General features: G+C 43.7%; 2 protein-coding genes across 9 annotated transcripts in view; one reads left to right on the forward strand and one right to left on the reverse strand.

The window, feature by feature from the left end:
• LOC135233965 (transcription factor EB-like) overlaps positions 1 to 3,084 on the forward strand; it is a 30,403-nt gene extending 27,319 nt beyond the window's left edge. For all 3 annotated transcript variants that reach the window (XM_064297986.1, XM_064297988.1, XM_064297987.1), the window contains exon 9: positions 304 to 3,084. In XM_064297986.1, the coding sequence (XP_064154056.1) occupies positions 304 to 801 (498 nt within the window). In that variant the 3' untranslated portion in view covers positions 802 to 3,084. The remainder of the gene's footprint in view (positions 1 to 303) is intronic.
• A 4,116-nt stretch (positions 3,085 to 7,200) lies between these two features.
• The window catches only part of LOC135233964 (forkhead box protein P4-like), a 65,380-nt gene continuing 54,007 nt past the window's right edge, over positions 7,201 to 18,573 (reverse strand). For all 6 annotated transcript variants that reach the window (XM_064297981.1, XM_064297983.1, XM_064297979.1 and 3 more), the window contains 9 exons: positions 16,105 to 16,192; positions 15,162 to 15,245; positions 14,669 to 14,870; positions 14,293 to 14,369; positions 13,950 to 14,051; positions 12,549 to 12,670; positions 11,748 to 11,811; positions 10,877 to 11,052; positions 7,201 to 10,300 (listed from right to left, as the gene is read on the reverse strand). In XM_064297981.1, coding sequence (XP_064154051.1) covers positions 10,153 to 10,300; positions 10,877 to 11,052; positions 11,748 to 11,811; positions 12,549 to 12,670; positions 13,950 to 14,051; positions 14,293 to 14,369; positions 14,669 to 14,870; positions 15,162 to 15,245; positions 16,105 to 16,192 — 1,063 coding nt within the window. In that variant the 3' untranslated portion in view covers positions 7,201 to 10,152. The remainder of the gene's footprint in view (positions 10,301 to 10,876; positions 11,053 to 11,747; positions 11,812 to 12,548; positions 12,671 to 13,949; positions 14,052 to 14,292; positions 14,370 to 14,668; positions 14,871 to 15,161; positions 15,246 to 16,104; positions 16,193 to 18,573) is intronic.

Here is an 18,573-nt window from a genome sequence, read left to right on the forward strand (position 1 = left end):
ATGCATACTTTGGAGGACAGATATCATAGCATGCAGTGATGCATACTTTATCCATACATTTCTCCCAGAAATCCTTATTGCATTAAAAAATGTTCTGGATAATTGTTGTTTTTTCAAGTATTTTGGCCTCTATTCAAACATCATTTGACAAAATCTTACTTGCAAGCAAACACAAGCACTTTCACTTTTTCTGCACAAACTGAGTTTGACGAGTTGGTCTGAACTTGTTGAGCTTGACTGTTGAACTTGACTCACTGCGTGTGGGGGAGCAGACTTTCTGAGTGGCGTTTGTGCTGGTCGCAGGAGCTGGAAATGCAGGCTCGCGTGCACGGCTTCTCCTGCAGCTCCCCGTCCGGACTCAACAGCGACTTCCTGGGGTCCCTGGTGAAGCAGGAGACCAGCCCCGAGGAGGTGCCCCAGGCGCAGAGACAGCTGCCCCCGCTGCCCCCTCACAGCCACGCCGCCCAGGCCCACAGCCACGCCCAGCCCCACCCGCACGGCCACGCCCAGCAGCCCCAGCCTCTGCAGTACCCGGCGGTGGGCAGCTCGCAGCATTTTGACTTTGGGCAGAGCATGGACGCGTGCGAGGGCCTGCCGGGGTACGGGGACCCCCTGTCCCAGCTGGCCGACCTGTCCGGCCTGGTGGGGCCGGAGAGGAGGGAGGATCTCAGCTTCCTGCTGATGGAGGAGGCGCTGTCTCCCCTGGGGGGAGGCGACCCCCTCCTCTCCACCATGTCCCCCGACGCCTCCGTGGACAGCAGGCGCAGCAGCGATAGCTTCGAGGATTGTGACGGGCTGTAACCCGCGTCTCACACACACACGCACGCAAGGACACGGACACACACACACACACACACATACACACATGCAAGGATACAGACACGGACACACACACACACGCACATACACATACACACACGCAAGGATACAGACACAGACACACGCAAGGACACGGACACACACACACGCACATGCACATACACACACGCAAGGACACAGACACACACATGCACACACACACAGATATATATATATATATACACGCACACGCATGCACACATGCAAATGCACAGATAAAGAAACACACACACGCACGCACGCTTGCACTCATATACATGCACACACTCATGCTCATTTTTACCGGCACTCACACACAGGCCTTGTACATCTCCTCAGTGCCTTACTTAGTGATTGGAATCCCTGTATGTAGCAGCACACACAAACACCTCTAAAGAAAACTCCAAATGAGGGCTCACACACGGTGATATACTCTCTCCTACTCACTGGTTTATTTTACAGAAACCTCCAACGATCCTCTTTCCTTCCCAGAATGCTTGGCTGCTCTCCAAAGCCTCTGCTCTAAACAAGCGGCATCTCTCCCACCTGAACAAACATCACTCCACCATTACAGACTGGCCCTCATCAGATGGCCCTGGTCTTTCATGTGAATCTCTCTCCTGTACTGAACAGATTACACACACACACACACACACACACACACACATACTCTTAGACCTCCCAGTCCTACACTCCCTGATTTCAGAAATTGTAATGTCTGTTTAACTAAAAAAGAGAACTGATAGGGTGCCAGAAAGTGAAGGATATATCGAATGCAGATGAGGAACTGCCCCTCACCTTCTGGTAACTTCAATAAAGAGAGAAGTTCTAGCACAGCTGTGCTTTTTAATGTAAAAACAGATTATGTGTGCCAGTGAAAAAAGGATTTTTAAGTGAATGCACCAGGTATATTAATTTGAGTGCAGAACCCCTCTTAGGAACAAAGTGGTTTCCATAGCTTTCCGAAATAAAAAGCCACTAAATATGTTCATTTTTGTCAATTTTCCAATGGGTGGGTCAAAGCAACCAGGCCAGGTTGCTTTAAAAAGTTTCCTCACGGGTAATGTAAATATTCATTTTGATTTTAGCAGGCGGAAGTTCTGAAAAGGGATTGATAAACAGGACAGGTCTTGGAAGTTGACCTGTCACAAAACATGTTTTTACACGGGTGTGGCCGCTGGCATAGCTGTGTGTACAGTACAGCCCGTTAGCTTGCCTCTGGTGCCGACACAGTACAGCCCGTTAGCATGCTGTGGTCCCGACACAGTACAGCCCGTTAGCATGCTGTGGTCCCGACACAGTACAGCCCGTTAGCATGCTGTGGTGCTGACACAGTACAGCCCGTTAGCATGCTGCGGTGCCGACACATTACAGCCTGTTAGCATGCCTCTGGTGGCGAAACTGCGACCAGCTAGTCACGGCCACGGGAGAGCGAGGTTTCACGAAACCCGTAATCTGTGGAACTAAAATGAGCTGGCGGACACTGGCTGGTTTGAACTAATCAAAGGACTTTGCTCTCAAAATGCAATGGTTCAAATCAGCGAGTCACTGATCGCTCCACCCACGTTTATTTCATGTAGCCGCCTCCTCCCAGCGTTAGCCACGGTCAGCGTAGAGCGAACGGTTAAACCTGGATCAGATTCAAACTCACTCAGTGCTCATTATATGCAACCCTGAGCAGGCTGTTTGACACTGTACACACCTGCATCTGGGGTAGCTTTTTTAAATTTTTAATATTTTTTTAACTTGTGAGAGCACTGTTGGTTGTAATTCAAAACTGAACCAGTCTCAAGGTATGTCATTTTTTGATCATCCTGTGTGTCATATTTGCATATTGTTTTCTTTAGTCTAGCCTCTGGACAGTTTATATATGTATATATAAACATAACTTTGTCGTTTCTCCCAAAGCACTGGAAATCCATGTTATTTTATTGATATTATAGTATGAATGTTTTATGAAGGTTTATTTGTGTCGGTATAACATTAAGCCACTTAAATGTATTTATTTGGCATTTTTATTCCAAAAGTGATTTTTGTTTGCAATTTAGTGCCAATTAGAAATTATTTACACCACTTGCCCAAGTTAAGGCAGTGAAGAGCCATGCTATATATAATTTTATTTTGTGTAAAAAAAAAAAAAATCTTAGCAGGTGTTTATAACAATTTAAATAATGTATTTTTATCATTTTATTTTTAAGATGCATCTGTTCATTGAGATGCAAAAAAATAAATGATTGTTTTATTTCACTCCATTTTACTTGCATTTTGTGAATAGAAATGTACCTGATGTACACTGTAGTACAAGGTGTAGTGAAAATGATAATGGTCTGATCCCATACTTCACACTTCACAGAAGAAAACAGATTTACAGGTCAAAAGGAATGAGCCCCTGGACCATAAAAAAGTACATACACATACAGATATGCGTATATAACATGGTACCACAACTCCCTTCGGTTTCAGTATCTTCATTGCAACAGTAATCAGACACCAATCCTTTGTCAGAGCCAATTTCTCGACTGTTTACATATTCAGTATTTCTTGTATTTAAAAAAAAATGCATGAGTTGGCAGCACCCCCTGGTGTGTGAAAAGGGTACAGCGGCTTGAAATCAGTTTAGCCGAGGGGAGTCCTTGGGCCCATTTCCAGAACTTTGAGCTTGAGAATTTAATATGACCACCCACTGCCACTCAGTTGTTAAAACGTTGGATGCTGATATCTGACGTGGTGTAGAAAATAGAACCAGCTGTCAAAACAGAGCAGCGTTACTTCAGTGTTTCTTTTAAACGCGATGCAACACAAGCCAGCCTGTTATATGATAGTAAATTCCTCTGTGTAATGAAGTCCACGGTTTGTACATAACATTTAATCGCATTAATGATCACCCTCTCCAGAGTTATCTGCACCTGTTGGGTGCCTTTCAGCGTGCTGGGTGCTGATGGCCGGCGTCAGGCTCTGTACCTGTGGCTGGTTCTCTTGACCTGTAATGGACTGAACCTGGAAGTACAAGCAGAGTACTCAGTCTGGGTTGGACAGCATCACTTAGAGGTCTTCCATTAGCTGTAGCTCTGAGTGTTGGCGAACCATGGCCCCAGTGCCTCATAAGAAGCAAGCATCCACAGCTGATTGCCATTATATAAAGGTACTAGTGACATTACCTTAACACAAAAATAAAAATACATAATTATATTGGTCTTGTTAAACTGAATTTCTGCAGATGAATTTAAAACCAGACAAGCAACTCTCAAAAATGTAATTAGATTATTCCCTGTGAAGGGCACAAAGGGAGAGCTGGCATGAAGGCAGACATATGGGGAATGTGCCGACCACACTGGGCTCCTATGTTAACTGGCACTCTGGTCGAGCAGAACAATCAGGAATATGTTCAGCGTTACAAGCAAATGAATCCTGATGCCGTTTAAGTTTGTGGAGATGCCAAAAAGCACACATGGTCGCCTCCTGTGAATTTTTTGTCCTTTTGGAGACTTTTGGTTCAGTCTTAATGGAAAGGTAATTTAGAGGTATCTAAAACACAATCAATGTAAATGTTCAATTTCATCTTTTTTATTTACTTTAAATTCATACATTCAGTAGAGAGTAAAAAAAAAACATATCAAAATAGACCTAGCTACTGCAAGGTAAGTATACAAGCAGGCATGTTAGCTAAATCAAAGATCAAGGAACTTTTATTTATATTTTTTAAGGTAATACACTTAAAAAATGTCCTCATTGTCCCAGACGTGTTATGAAACAAACAAACAAGACAATATGTAACCTGTAGCACGTTATGGTACATACATACACTTATGCTTAGGTAATAAGGTGTAGGAAAACAGAGTTCAAAGTATACAATATCTAAAGGCCCATGAAAAAAAAAACAAAAAAAAACTCTTTTAAAATGAAAGTTTTTAGAGTCAGACCAAGCGCTAACATACATCAAAGAAATGAAAAGAAGGAGTTGATTCCTAAAATAATAATGATCTATTTAAACAATCAAAAGATGTCAGTTAACTTCTCCTAAACAACTTTGTCAACAGTTGCGGCCTGCAACGCGATTGAAGGTTGCTGTGGAAACGGAGTGACTCTAATTAAGCTACTTGCGTTGTTCACCTGCGCAAGGCCAGCAGATGCAGAAGTTCCTCTCATGCCAGGGTCACCAGGTTCGCGGTTCACACGCCAGATTGGGCTACTAGCTGGGGGTCGGAGAAGTATGCTACGTGTACAGGTCGCGGTTTTTCTGTGGGATATCATTTAGCAATGAAACCCTCCACCCCCCTCTTTTTTCTAGACCTGGCAACCCTGTCTCACGCAGACAGTCGACCTTTCTGAAGCTGAACTTGACCATGTTCCATCAGATCAAAAAGCGATCCGTGAACCACCAAACGACTGTACCACTTATCCGAAGCTAATATCACCCCAACAAAAAATCTTCTTACTTACTCTTCAATACCTCGAGGTGTGAGATGGTCATTAAAGCATTTGTCCAGTATTGTACGGATTTAAAAAGCAAACATTATTCGTTGAGTCGATAGTTACATTCAGCGCATTTTCGTTTGCAACGCTATAAAAAATAAAATAATAAACTGACTATCTTACCTATTTTTCCATTAATATTGTGGTGGTAAGTTTGGGGGAGTCAAAGAGCCGGACGAGGGAACTGTACATCACCACCCAACGTCCTGCTACAACGCCCCCCGTAGTCACCCAGACAGTATGACAGGCCACCAAACGACTGTTTGTCCACTGCAATCCCGGATACCATGACGACTGTCCGCGACCTTTAATTCTGTTCTGAGGAACTCCCAGTCTTCTACTTTCTTTACTTGTCTCAAATTGGCACTATTTACCCTGCAGAGAGGGCTTTATGCCAAAAGCCAGAGGGCAGGCAGTGTCCTGCAAATACAGTACAGCCCGTATTTACACAGTGACACAGTTCTTGTTGTTTTGGGTACTGTACTCCAGGAAATTGGATTTGAAATTAAACAATGTGAAGTTAATGTGCACACTGACAACTTTAATTTGTGGGTATTTACATTGGGCGAACCATGTAGGTATTGCATCACTTTTATACAGTCCCACCATTTTATGGGAACAAAAAGGCATAGGACAAATTAAAATAATCTTAAATAAAGTTGTTATACTAAGTACTTGGTTGCAAATCCTTTGCATTCAATGACTGCCCAACGTAGACATCACGAGATTTTGCATATCTTCTATGGCGATGCTTTGCCAGGCCTGTACTGTACCCATCTTCAGTTCCTTTCTGTTTCAGGCGCTTTTTTCCTTCAGTCTTGTCTTCAACAATTGAAACACAGGTTCAAATGGATTTGGGTGATTGACTTGGCCCATCAAGAACATTCAATTGTCCCTGTAAAACTCCTTGGTTTCCTTAGCAGTATGTCTGGGGTCACTGTCTTGCTGCAAGGTGAAGCACTGTCCAATGAGGCATTTGGTGTGTGGGAGCTTTAGTTTCTATACACTTTGGTATGTGCTTTGGATCTTGAGCAGTTCTTTTCTTTCTCCACACTTTCCTCTTTCCATCACTTTGATACAGGTTAATACTGTGTCCACTGGACTTTGTTCCAGAACTCTAAGTTTTATCTATGCATTTTTTTTTTGCAAACTCTACCCTAATTGTTCTTGAGGCTTACAAGTGGTTTGTATCTTGTGGTGAACCCTCTGTGGTTATGCTGAAGTAGTCTTCTCTGTATGGTGGTCTTTGACACATCTACGCCTACATCCTGGAGTGTTTTTGATATGTTCAACAACTGAAAAGGGGGTTTTCCTTCACGACTGAAAGTATTCTTTAGTCATTCATTACAGTGGTCTTCCATGGTCTATCAGGTCATTTGCTTTTACTGAGCTCACCAGGACTTGCTTGATTTATAACATCGTATCAGACCATTGATTTTGACACAACTAATCTTTTTATTTATTCAGATTTTTCAACCGCATGATGGCTTGCTTTATTGGAATTGACACTTTTGTTCCTCAGGTTGAGAGACAACGGTAAGAAACTCCAAATGCAACACTTGGAATCAACTCGAGACATTTGTTAGCTTTCTTATGCACAGAGTGATGCAATGACACATAGCTGGTCAAGATCCAGCTAAGCAGCCACTTGTCCAATTACTTGCGGCCCCCTAAAATTGGATAATTATTTATAAAAGGGGCTGAATTCCAACAAGGTTCACCCGATATGGATGTAAACACCCTCAAATTAAAGATGACAGACTGCACTTTAACCACATATTGACAGTTTCATATCTATTGAACGGTCAGAGCCAAAACAATATAAACTGTGTCACTTTACGGACTGCACTGTATGTTTTTAAAAAATATGTTGCGCACAAGCGTTTCACGTTTACAGCGCTTGGTCATATTCAGAGGTAGTCTTTTTTGCAGTGTGTGTTTATTGTGAGCATAGAAATGATCTGAGATTCAAGTGGTGTGAGAGCATCTGGCTCACTACAGGCCTAATGCAAAAGTGAGTTGTATTATGTATTATGACTTGAAAATTGAAGTTTTTATTTTTCTCTGAGCTGTTTGCCACGATTTATGTCGATGTTTAGGTCGTCATCCATTTCCAGCATATTTTGGCTATCCAAAGTTCTAAAGCTATGACATTTAGGCCTACGATTAACATCTCACCATTTCTCAGTTTCGTCACGTAGTAAGAAACAATCTGCTTTAAACTCACAGAAGTACAAAACATTGATTATCTTTTTAGCACTGAATTATTATAAGATGATTCCTCAAGGTGAATCTTAGATAGACATTCAAAGTAAAAACCTCCCCGTCACCAAACATCTGCGGTCACCGATGGGAGAATGAGGGTTCATGAAATTGGGCGGAGCTCTCGAACGCTTTCAGCAACTCATTTCAGCCAATCATTCTAGTTTTCTGCGCAGAAGTTTTTCTGTCATGTTCTCAAGTGCTTTGAAAGGGTAAAAAATAAAATAAAATAAAAATAAAAAACCTATTTTGGAGGACAAGGCTGTAGACCTCAGATGTCACGCCTAGATTTAAGTGCTTTCTGTCATTTTCAGGAGCTGAAGGTTTTAATACTGACTACCTGCTTGGCCCTGTTACCCTGCTTGTTTTGCATTACTCTCAATCTAAACAACCAGTATTTTGGCAACCATAAATATTCTCTTCTGCATTTTATATACTTTGGAATGATCTATACTGTATGCAATGGAAAAGTAAATCATAATACAGTATATATATAAAAACAATAACAAAACAGCAACAAAAAATGTGATCATTTTAACAGTTTTCCACTTTTAGAGAAAATTGGACAAAACCAAAGGCTTTTGGTTTACCTTGTGTTTCTTTGGTAACTTTTAACCTTTTAAAACTGGAAAATCTAAAATGAGAAAAAAAAAAAATGTAATTTGGTATGACACTGCAGAAAGAAAGGTATGCTTTACGCATACTGTGTAAAGAAATCTAGACCATGTGTGTGTTGTACACTGTACAACTCGCATATGGTGAATTACAAACGACTTCACCAGCGGTACATGGTACACCGCCTCTGATTTGATACGGTAAGAAAGACTTGGCGTATCGGTTAACCCACAAACAAAATCCCACAAAAATCCCCTTTAATTTCCATACACTTAACAAAACTCCAGCTAGTCTGTGTGGAGTGGACCACAGCGATGTCCTTAAAGCTTCAAGGATGCTTCTTTGAATCACAGCTGATGTTAAAAAAAACAAATACAAAAATAGAAGAATAATAAAAAGCTGGGGTATCACTGCGAGGTCTGCAGTTGGCAGAAGTGATCACCTTTAGCTGGTCGCAGTGGCCAAGCTTAGAGATCACAGACCACAGGCTGAAATTACAGCAGCACCCTACCACTACCGTTTCTCTCCTTTGCATCATTGCTGTGTTAGCGTATCATTTTGGCATCTATTTATTGTGCTGCACTCTTGACCAAGTCTCATGTGTAACAGAGATTCTATATTTTACGGGGATTTCCTGGTTAAATAAAAATTAAATAAAACAAAACTGCAATCACCAAAGTCTGGAATGGCTGAGAAAAAGCAGTTGGCATAAACCTAAATGGTTTTAAAAAGAAAATTGGTGGTGACACTTCGTGCCGCAGCTAAGCTCATCCATGCTCAACCTAGAAGGAAAAAAAAAAATACTAACAAATGAAGAAAAAATGAAAATTCAATTTAAAAGCACAGTTTGGTGATCGCCCACAGTGGTTGCTTCAGTGAAAACTTGGCATTGGCTCTAATGGACAGAGCCTGAACTAAGACAAGAAAAATTCTTCAGTTATGTCATGCTTTGGATGAAGATGAACTGCAAAAAAATTTCATTCTCAGGTCTGTTAATGAAACAAAAACAGATTCCATGAAATGGATAATGATTTGAATTCTGGCAGGAGCAAGATACTGTCCAATCAGATGAGTTTTTGCAGCAGATAAAAAAAGCCTTTAAGGTTTGTTAATCTCCAAAAGTGAGCCGTTTCCCAATCCAGGAATATAAAAATTAGACCATCCTGTTCACCAGATCCAGAAAAGGGAAAGAGGACCAAACCCAAAATTTAAAAAGAAGAGGAACTCCTGAAGACTGTCTTGGTGCTGTCTCAGGGATCCTTTGTTCATTTTAGCCTCCCTGCATTTTTACAGCTCGCACTTCTTCCCAATAAGAAAAAAAAAAGTATAAATTCATATAAATGCCAGGAATAACACTTTTTCTTCTTGTTTTCCAATGTTCCTCTGTTTCTTACTTGAGCACATTTTTGAGGTAATTCCGAAAAAGTCCTTCCTGACGCTCCCTTTCGGCCCCAACGCAAAAAACCGTGTCTGTGGGAAAGATGACTCGGAGAAGGGTTTCCAAAATGCACACGTTTCCCAGCGCATCTTCACACCGGCACGACCAGCAAACACTTCTGAACAAAACATCTCAGAGGCTTCCCGGGCGAGAGGGCGACGCGCGCACATGGACAAGGGTCCGTCCGTTAGGATCCATAGGGTGCGGTCTTCCCAGGTGACTGGTTAACATCATCAGATAAACCTTGGGAATCCCTCACACTGGTATACCTTTCATGTACACAAAAGCGGTTCTCTCTAAAACGAAAGGACGTTGCATCGGTATTCTGGAGTGTTGCGAGCGTAACTGCGCTTTGACAGTTTGGCATAAAAAGGAGTGAGGGCTTCGCTTGTTTCTGGGTCAGTTTTTTTGATTTTGGTTTTTGTCTTTATTTTTTTTTTTTGCGTGTTTCTTGGTTTTTGTTACCTTCCTTTATGCTGAGAGGAAACAGGGTGTTCCACAGAAAATTCTCCCTGGCCCCCTTGTCTCTAATCTGCCTCCTCCGTCAGAGGCTCGTCCTCTTGCTCTTCCTCATCTCCAGGCAACAGCAGGTTCTGAGAAACGGTTGCCGTGAGCGACGCAGGCCTCATCCCCTCCATGATCTCAGTGGCATCTTCCTTCACTGCACCCTGCCACCTGGAAGGGGGGTCATGGAGAGGTCAGATGTCAGGGGTCAGTTATCCAGACAGAGTGAATGCTGGCAGGGGGCTACAGTGTAACCTATACAAGTTCAACTTCAAAATACAGAAATAACGGCATTCACTGATGCATAAATAAAATGAAATGAAAAAATGAAAATATTCAAAGCAGACTCCTTTGAAGGGAGTGCACACCAGCATTAAATTTGAATAAAATATATTGGTTTAAATAAATAAAAATATTACAAAGATGCATATTGTACAGATATCACATGACTGGTAAGAGAATTTTCTGATCTCTATGGTATGAAGAGGTGGTGAGTAAAGTTCTGTCATGAACCCCGTACTAAGTGAAGTTACAACAAGCCATTAGTGACTGTGATCTTTGCCAATTCCTGCATTCTGTTTTGGTGAGAAAAGTTTTTCAACCAGATCATCAAAGTCAGTGATTGACAGAACATAATGTAACTCCGCCTATTATGTAAATTGTGAAGCCGTGTTCTCCCCTCATTAGTATAGCAACAAAGTGGACTAGGCGTAGCATGTTGCAGTGGAAAGGGGTGGGGTGAGTTACCCAAGAGGCTGGGGGGAGGGGCTAGTGCTACAGCTGCTGCCGTTACTATGGAGCTGCTCCACAGTACTGGTGACATCATCTTGCCCCATGTACAGCGCGCTGAGGGCAGGCTGGGACGAGGCCTGCAGCAGGGTAGGGCTGTGCAGGAGGGAAAGGCTATTCTCCATCAGGGCAGCCTGGAAACACACACGCACACACACAGACATACGTACGCACGCACACACACACACACACACGCACACACACACAACAAGGTTAAATACCTACAGGCTCCTGTGTGTGAGTAAAGGATCTGCCTGTCCACCTGTGCTAGCATTTCTGTGAGTCGTACAGTTTCTTTGTTTTTCCACTAGGTGTCACTGTTTTCATACGGTAGTTTTCTTCATTCCAAGCTGAGTCACAGATATTCTGCTGACTAAATGACAGCTTTACTTCAAAAGGTTGATACCCAGTGCAATAAACAATGCAGTAAACAAAGGAAAGAATTGCAAAAGTCGTACCATCAGCATTGCACAGAAAAATTGGAGAAATTTGCACAGAAAGTGTGACTGATTAAAGAAAAATGGACTAGGTGGTTTAAACATCCCCTTGCCTTCATATGAAGAAATGATGATGGATGATGATAAAATGGATGAAAATTAAACATTTCCTATTTTTTGGCTATGCTACTTTACAATGTTTACTGAAATGTATACAGTGAGCCAGTTTGATAGATTGTACTTTTCTTGCTAACAATAATCTGTGTGTGTTCACTGTTCACTCAAAGGGGTCCAAGGCCAAAATCGGTTTGACTCCACCTTGAGTCATCTGACAGGCAGCCTGGGGTCAGGAAATACCCAAAAAGACACCCATAAGCCATGGCGGCACTCACCTTGTAACTGGCACTGGGCGACCCAAAACTTAGTCCAGACATCACGTTCTTCACCAGTGGGCTTCTGGGAAATGGCAAAGGAGACAAAAGGCAAAGCACAGACTGAGTACAGAAAAAACACAGTACAGCTAAATCTTAGGACAGCACAGACTCAGTACAGCATGGACTGAGTACAGCATATAATCAATACGGCACAGACTCAGTACAGCATGAACTGAGGACAACATGGACCGAGTACAGCACAGACTGTGTACAGCAAAGATTAAGTATACCACAGTCCGAGTACAGAGACTGAGTACAGCGCAGCATCAGTACAGCACACAGAAAAGCCTCACTTCACTTGCAGCCCTGAAGTCTGCCTCAGGCCTCAGAGTCCTGTGTGAAGGCCTGAGAGTGTCTGGGATAACTGCACCTGATTGTGTGAAAGTCAGCACAGCTTTTACAGACTGGTGCCAGCAAGATCGTCACCACACAAGAGACACTGAAACGGCTCCTTTTTTCATCTTCAATATGAGAGAGACACACAAGCAGCCTAACCAGCCTTTACAGGCCGGGTCACCACTGGAGCTCATGGAGTTTCACATGGGCTGCAGCCCCCACATCTAACCCAGAAGTCACAGACCCCTTCAGGGCATCCAAAAAGCACTGATCTCATAGGATAGAGGCTGAATCTCCCAGTCTATTTTCTCTCAGCAGAAACTGAGAGCGCAAGGATCACGTGTGTGTGACTACGCAACTCAGATATTAAACAGGTAGGGAACAGGACAGGGTTCGTTTGGCAGAAGCGGGCGTGGTACCGACCCGGACATCTTTGGCGGTCTCCGTTTCTGGTACTCGGTCTCGTCCACGGTCCACACGGCTCCCTTCACGTTCTCCACCCTCACGAAGCACTTGTGCAGACTCAGGTTATGGCGAACGGCATTCTGCACGGAAAAGAGGGGAAGAGCTTTGCTTTTAATGCTTTTTTTCCCTGAATGAGGATTAAAGCACTTTCCAAACAAAAGAACAAAAACTGAAAACACGAAGGTCAAAAGAACAAAAATTACTAGGCACAAATAAAATAAAATTTTAAAAAATGCATGGATGCCAGTTGCGATGTACTCTTAAAATATCAAGAGTTGTTTAAATGTAGGCCAGTGTGATACAAAAACATTATTGAATATTCAGTATGTATTTATCCGGCAATAAAATGCAACACCCCATCCTGGCCATATTCCCTTTTGGAGTTCCACTAATCAGCTACTATCTGGAGCAGCGGCCCCAGTGGGAGTTTGGCACTATTAATATCTGAGCTTGTTGTTTTTTATGGCCATTCTCACTTTCAATTTCTATTTATTTATTCTTAAACTCCTGTGAATTGTATTCACACAGGTATTTTTCGTTTGTTTGTTTGTTTGGGTTTGTATTCCAGGACGGAAAGGTGCTTATTGTGCTTATTACACTGCTGTTGTCTGATGAGGCCAACCTTTTTTGGAATACATTTCCCCCCCCCCTTGGAGGGACGCAACTCCATTTCACAAATTAGCGTGACCCCCGATTTTGTGACGACACCTTGCGATTCTCACACGTATCTCCAACCGTGATGAATGACTCATTCCCTCAGTTTAAGCATTAGCAGTGATTTAGTGGGGTTTGGCACTGCACGGAGAAACAAAACGCTTCGGTCACTAAAGGAGAGGGCGGGGGAAGGAAGGGGCGGGAGGGGTGCAAGAATATTCTCAAAGAAGGAAACTCAGATTTGCACATTGCTGCAAACAATGTTTTAAGTGCCGATTAGAGCGGGATAAATCCACTAGCGCGTTATTTATAGTTAGCGCTGTGTTGCTAATGAGAAAAAGGCTCCAGGTAAAGCAACACTGTTCAGAGCTGCCAACAGCCTTAACAGTGCCTACCTATTCCCCCCTCCTGCACTAGGATGCGGATCACTCAGTCATGAGTCAGGCTGCATGGGCGTGTTCAGTAAGTGTGCATGAGCGTGTTCAGTCGGTGTGCATGGGTGTGTTCAGTCGGTGTGTATGGGCATGTTCAGTCAGTGTGTATAGGGGTGCTTAGTCAGTGTGTATGGATATGCGTTCAGTCAGTCTGTATGGGCGTCTTCAGTCAGTGCGTATGGGTGCGTTCAGTCAGTGTGGCGATTCTTTGGTGTTCACAGCTGATGCCAGTCTCCGTCACATGATCAGCTGAGCCCGAGAGAAATCCCACCTTCCACGTGGCCGTGTTCCTTCTGAAGTACGCAAACATCTTTGTGAACCAGATGTAGATCTCGTTCAGGGTCAACTGCCGATCCGGCGCCTCCAGTATAGCCTGAATAAATAGAGGGAGAATTGAGGTAACTCAGGCTACACCTCCAGTGATGAGGTTGTGATGCCAAGCATACATTCGATGTGAAACAAATCACAGAACTGTTCCCAGCCAACAGCAGGCTGTCCTTGGTTGGTGCTTCGGAAGGCCAAATGCACCGAGAGAGCCAATCAAAATGAAGCAATCTGGCACCATCCACACCAGACAGCAGAGACGTAAAACAGGAGGAATCCGGGCGCCTTACGTGTCGAATAAGCGAAGCGTACGTGAAGGGGGGTCTGACATCAGCGTTTTTGTAGAATTCCCAATTCTGAGCCAGCTCTGCAATGGGAAGCATGCACACCAGTTAAAATGACATCACCTGTTCACCTGCAGCTACCACACGGCTGCACGTCAGAGAAGGCACTCTGCTTCTGCCAGAAGTGTCCATGCAGACTGCACAGCGAGCTACTAAAAGACCAGCTCAAGCCCATTCCACGTGTACACTCTAAGCAGATCCTCTCATCATGCATTGTGAATGCTTCACTAAAAACATTCATTTGAATTTCAAAAAAAAGTTTCAACAGCAACACCACACTCCAGTATGTGTGTGTGTGGGGGGGGGGGGGGGGGCCGCCTACCTGAGGCTATGGGGGTGCACAGCTTGTCGTTGCTGCGACGGCGAACGGGGCCCATGCCCTGTAGGCCAGTGGAGCTGATGACGGACGGCCCTTGGCGCAGCGGGGTGATGGGCGTGGCCGCTGAGGTGGGTGGGTGGGGCAATCCCTCTGGAATCATCTGGCTGTCCCGCTTCAACAAGGAGGCACTGGTGCCCATATTCACCTGGGGAGGGGAGATCACGTTCAGCTAATGACCATCACAAAGGGACCAAGGACACATAAGACATGACCTTACAAAGGGACCAGGGACACATCAATGATGACATCACAAAGGTACTACGATCATGCCAGCCACAATGTACCCTGGTTATAGTAGGCCTATTCTATGGGTCAAGCGTTACGGACTCAGCTAGGCAAGTAGTGGGATACTGTACAGTAAAATCTTCAAACTTATTCTCCATCTGCAGTTTTGTAAAGGAGCTGGTTTAAGTGGTGTGCTGGCGCAGGCACTCACGGGCTGTTTAAAATGCTTTGGTTCCGATGGGCGCATGTGCAGGTGCGCCATCATGGCCTGCAGACGCTCACTCTCCTTAGACAGCTGGAAGGGGAACACGGAAATGTGACTCAGTGACATCATTGTCCAGCAGTCCCATAAGTACGCTTGTACAAATAGTACCATATGTAAAACAATAAAATGTCAGACCATACACGATAATTATTCATAATTTCTTAAGCAAAATCGCCTTGTGCGTGTGCATATCTGTGCATGTACATATCGGTGTGCACGTGTGTATCTGTGTGTGTGTGCATATCTGTGCATGTACATATCAGTGTGCATGTGTGTATCTGTGTGTGTGTGCATATCGGTGTGCATGTGTGTATCTGTGTGTGTGTGTGCATGTGTATATCTATGTGCGTGTGTGTGTGTGCTCGTGTGAATGCGTATGTGTGCGTGTGCGTGTGCGTGTGTATCAGTCTGTATCTGTGTAGTGTGCATGGTGTATCGTCTGTGTCTGGTGGTGGAATGCGTACTGTGTGTGTATCTGTGTGCGTGCGTGTGTGTATCGTGTGAAGTCTGTGTGTGATGCTGCTGTGATGTGTATCTGTTGTGTGTGTCGCGTGAATGGTATCTGTGTGTGTATCGTAGTGCGTGTGTGTGTGTGTGTGTGCATGTGTGTATCAGTCTGTGTGTGTGTGCGCTCGTGTGAATGCGTATCTGTGTGTGTATCTGTGTGCGTGCGCGTGTGTGCGTGTGTGAATGCATATCTGTGTGTGTATCTGTGTGTGCGCGCGTAAGTGTGTGTGCGTGTGTGTATCAGTCTGTGCGTGTGTGCGTGAATGCGTATCTGTGTGTGTATCAGTCTGTGTGTGTGTGCGTGAATGCGTATCTGTGTGTGTATCTGTGTGTGTGCGTGTGTGTGTGTGTGCGTGTGCAGGAGCTGTTGGGGAATGAGCACCTGGATCTCCAGCTGCTGCACGACCTGCATCTGCACCCGACACTGAGCCGTGCTGCGGTCATCCAGGACGTGGTCTCTGTTCAGATGCCTGCGGAGGGAACAGGGGATGAGGTTTCACGCCGACCCAGGGCTCCCCTGACCCTCTTTAGCTATTCCTCCTTTCTTTTCGGATTTCCTTTTGGGATAATCGTGTTACAGGTACAGCTGTGTGAAACCAACTGTTGACTTGTTCAGCTAACGTTACACTTATTTACAATAAACAGGCCTCTGTGCCTTATTGCTGACATGACATTTCTGTATGTCTGAGACTAGCGCTGCTGTTCCCCACTTATGTCGCTTTGGATAAGTCTGTCTGCAAGGTGAATGTAATGTAATGCAATGCATTTCCAATGCAATAACATTGAGCTAAACAGAAACATTCATATGAAACAATCATTGGTATTGGTATTTCCATAAATACTGCCCTGCACAAGAGGCACAGAAACAAGCGGAAATGCAGTTTTTTATTTATTTTCTGATGACAGAAGGTTCCGTTAAAAGACTTAATGTAGTAGGTATTCAGCTGAACAGAAAGGTATAAAGACATAAGGTAAGTCAATATGTGGCCTGCTCTCAGCCCTCTGGATTACTGTAGATCCAGAGGGCTGTAGTAAGGAGTTTTATAAACGTATTTTCTGAAAACATTTAAAATTATAATCTGTACAGACTATTCTGTACACAAGCTGTGAAGTTCATCACAGTAAAAATCCAGTGCAAATGTCAATCAATATGCAATAAATTACAGTGATTTTAGTGAATACTAAACAGAATGTTCAATCTTTTTTTTTTTAGCCAGTCACTTCCTGTAGTGATTAATATTGTAAGAACTCACATACCGAGGTTCACATATCTGGTCTACAATGTTTTTCTTACCCCGAATGAAGCCAGAAACTTCCCTAATGGAAAACCTGCCACCTGAGAAACTGAGTGATACTAATGAGTGATGTAATGAAATGGTGTTGGAGGATGTGAGGTAATAAAATGATGGCAGGTGATGTGGTCTGATGTAATGTACCGTAACGGAATCCTGTAATGACTCTGGATCCAGAGGTTGAACATGCCACCCGTTCACATTCCTGTGGTTCTGAATCTGGCTTCTTCCCTGGCATAGAATCCACATCTTGCCTGCCCTGCTGACATCACCAAGCCCAAACCCTGTCCTGACAGCCACGCCCACAGCCCAAGCCACACCCAAATGACATCGTCAAGCTTAAACCCAGCCCTGGTGACATCACCCAAACCAAACAATGCCTTGATGACATCACCAGGTTCAAACCGCACCCTAGTGGCAGGGGACACTTCCATCCTATTAAACAATACATTTAGACAAAAACTGAGCAAGGGACACTCACATTAACCTTAAACAACAAATTTTGACCAAAAAAAGGTGAGGAGAGAATACTGCTTAATCAGCTACTTTTATCTATAAACTACGTACTGAGATCCAATCAAAACCAGCAGACCCAGCAGGCCTCCAGGACCGGGGGCTGGGGACCCCAATAGACCCTGAGGCTCTCCAGGACCGAGGCTGGGGACCCCAGCAGACCCAGCTGGCCTTCAGGACTGGGGCTGGGGACCCCAGCAGACCCTGAGGCTCTCCAGGGCCGAGGCTGGGGACCCCAGCAGACCCAGCTGGCCTTCAGGACTGGGGCTGGGGACCCCAGCAGACCCTGAGGCTCTCCAGGACTGGCACTGGGGACCACAAGTATTCCAAACCATAAAGTAGATTTATAATAATGCATCTATCTAGTAGGCTCATTCTAATAATGCATAATCTATTGGTTAATTTATTGGGCAAATTACACAAATCTTCATTAAAACCCGAATGCCACGTCATTAGATGTGGCTCCAGCGCATTCATTTCCTATCTTAAATAAAATTGCAGCTTATTTCAAAAAAGTATTTTTTATTGTGAATTACAACTGAAAAAAGTTGAGTTGAGCAGTAAGAACAGCTTTTATGCCGCATGCTTTTAAAAGCCCATTTGTCCATAACCAGAAAAACAAACATCCCCATAAATACGCTTTTAAAAGCCAATTCTTCAGAACGAGAAAAAGAGTTACAATTATTACCTATAAATAACATAAACAATGAAAAAGCCTGTTTGTTCAGAGAGAAAAGCCAATTAACATCAATACTGATCTAAATAAATTATGAAAAACACTGATAAATGGTGAGGCAATCAATTGTTTGGACTTGCTAAAACATAGTAATAGGATTACTAATAAAAAAGGATTACTGTGTTCTGGCAGGCGCGAAGAATTTAAGAAAAAAGTGATTTCACGACTAAAAGAATCTTAGTTGGACAAGAGTGTTCTGGCTAAACAATCCACTGAACGACTAAACGAAGTCAGCTCTAAAACGCACACAAGCCACATCTTTCATCAGCAAGTTTCACCTGTCAGAAATTAGTCCTAAAGGTGAGACTTA

Source organism: Anguilla rostrata, chromosome 11 (assembly GCF_018555375.3).
Source record: "Anguilla rostrata isolate EN2019 chromosome 11, ASM1855537v3, whole genome shotgun sequence".
NCBI lineage: Eukaryota > Metazoa > Chordata > Actinopteri > Anguilliformes > Anguillidae > Anguilla > Anguilla rostrata.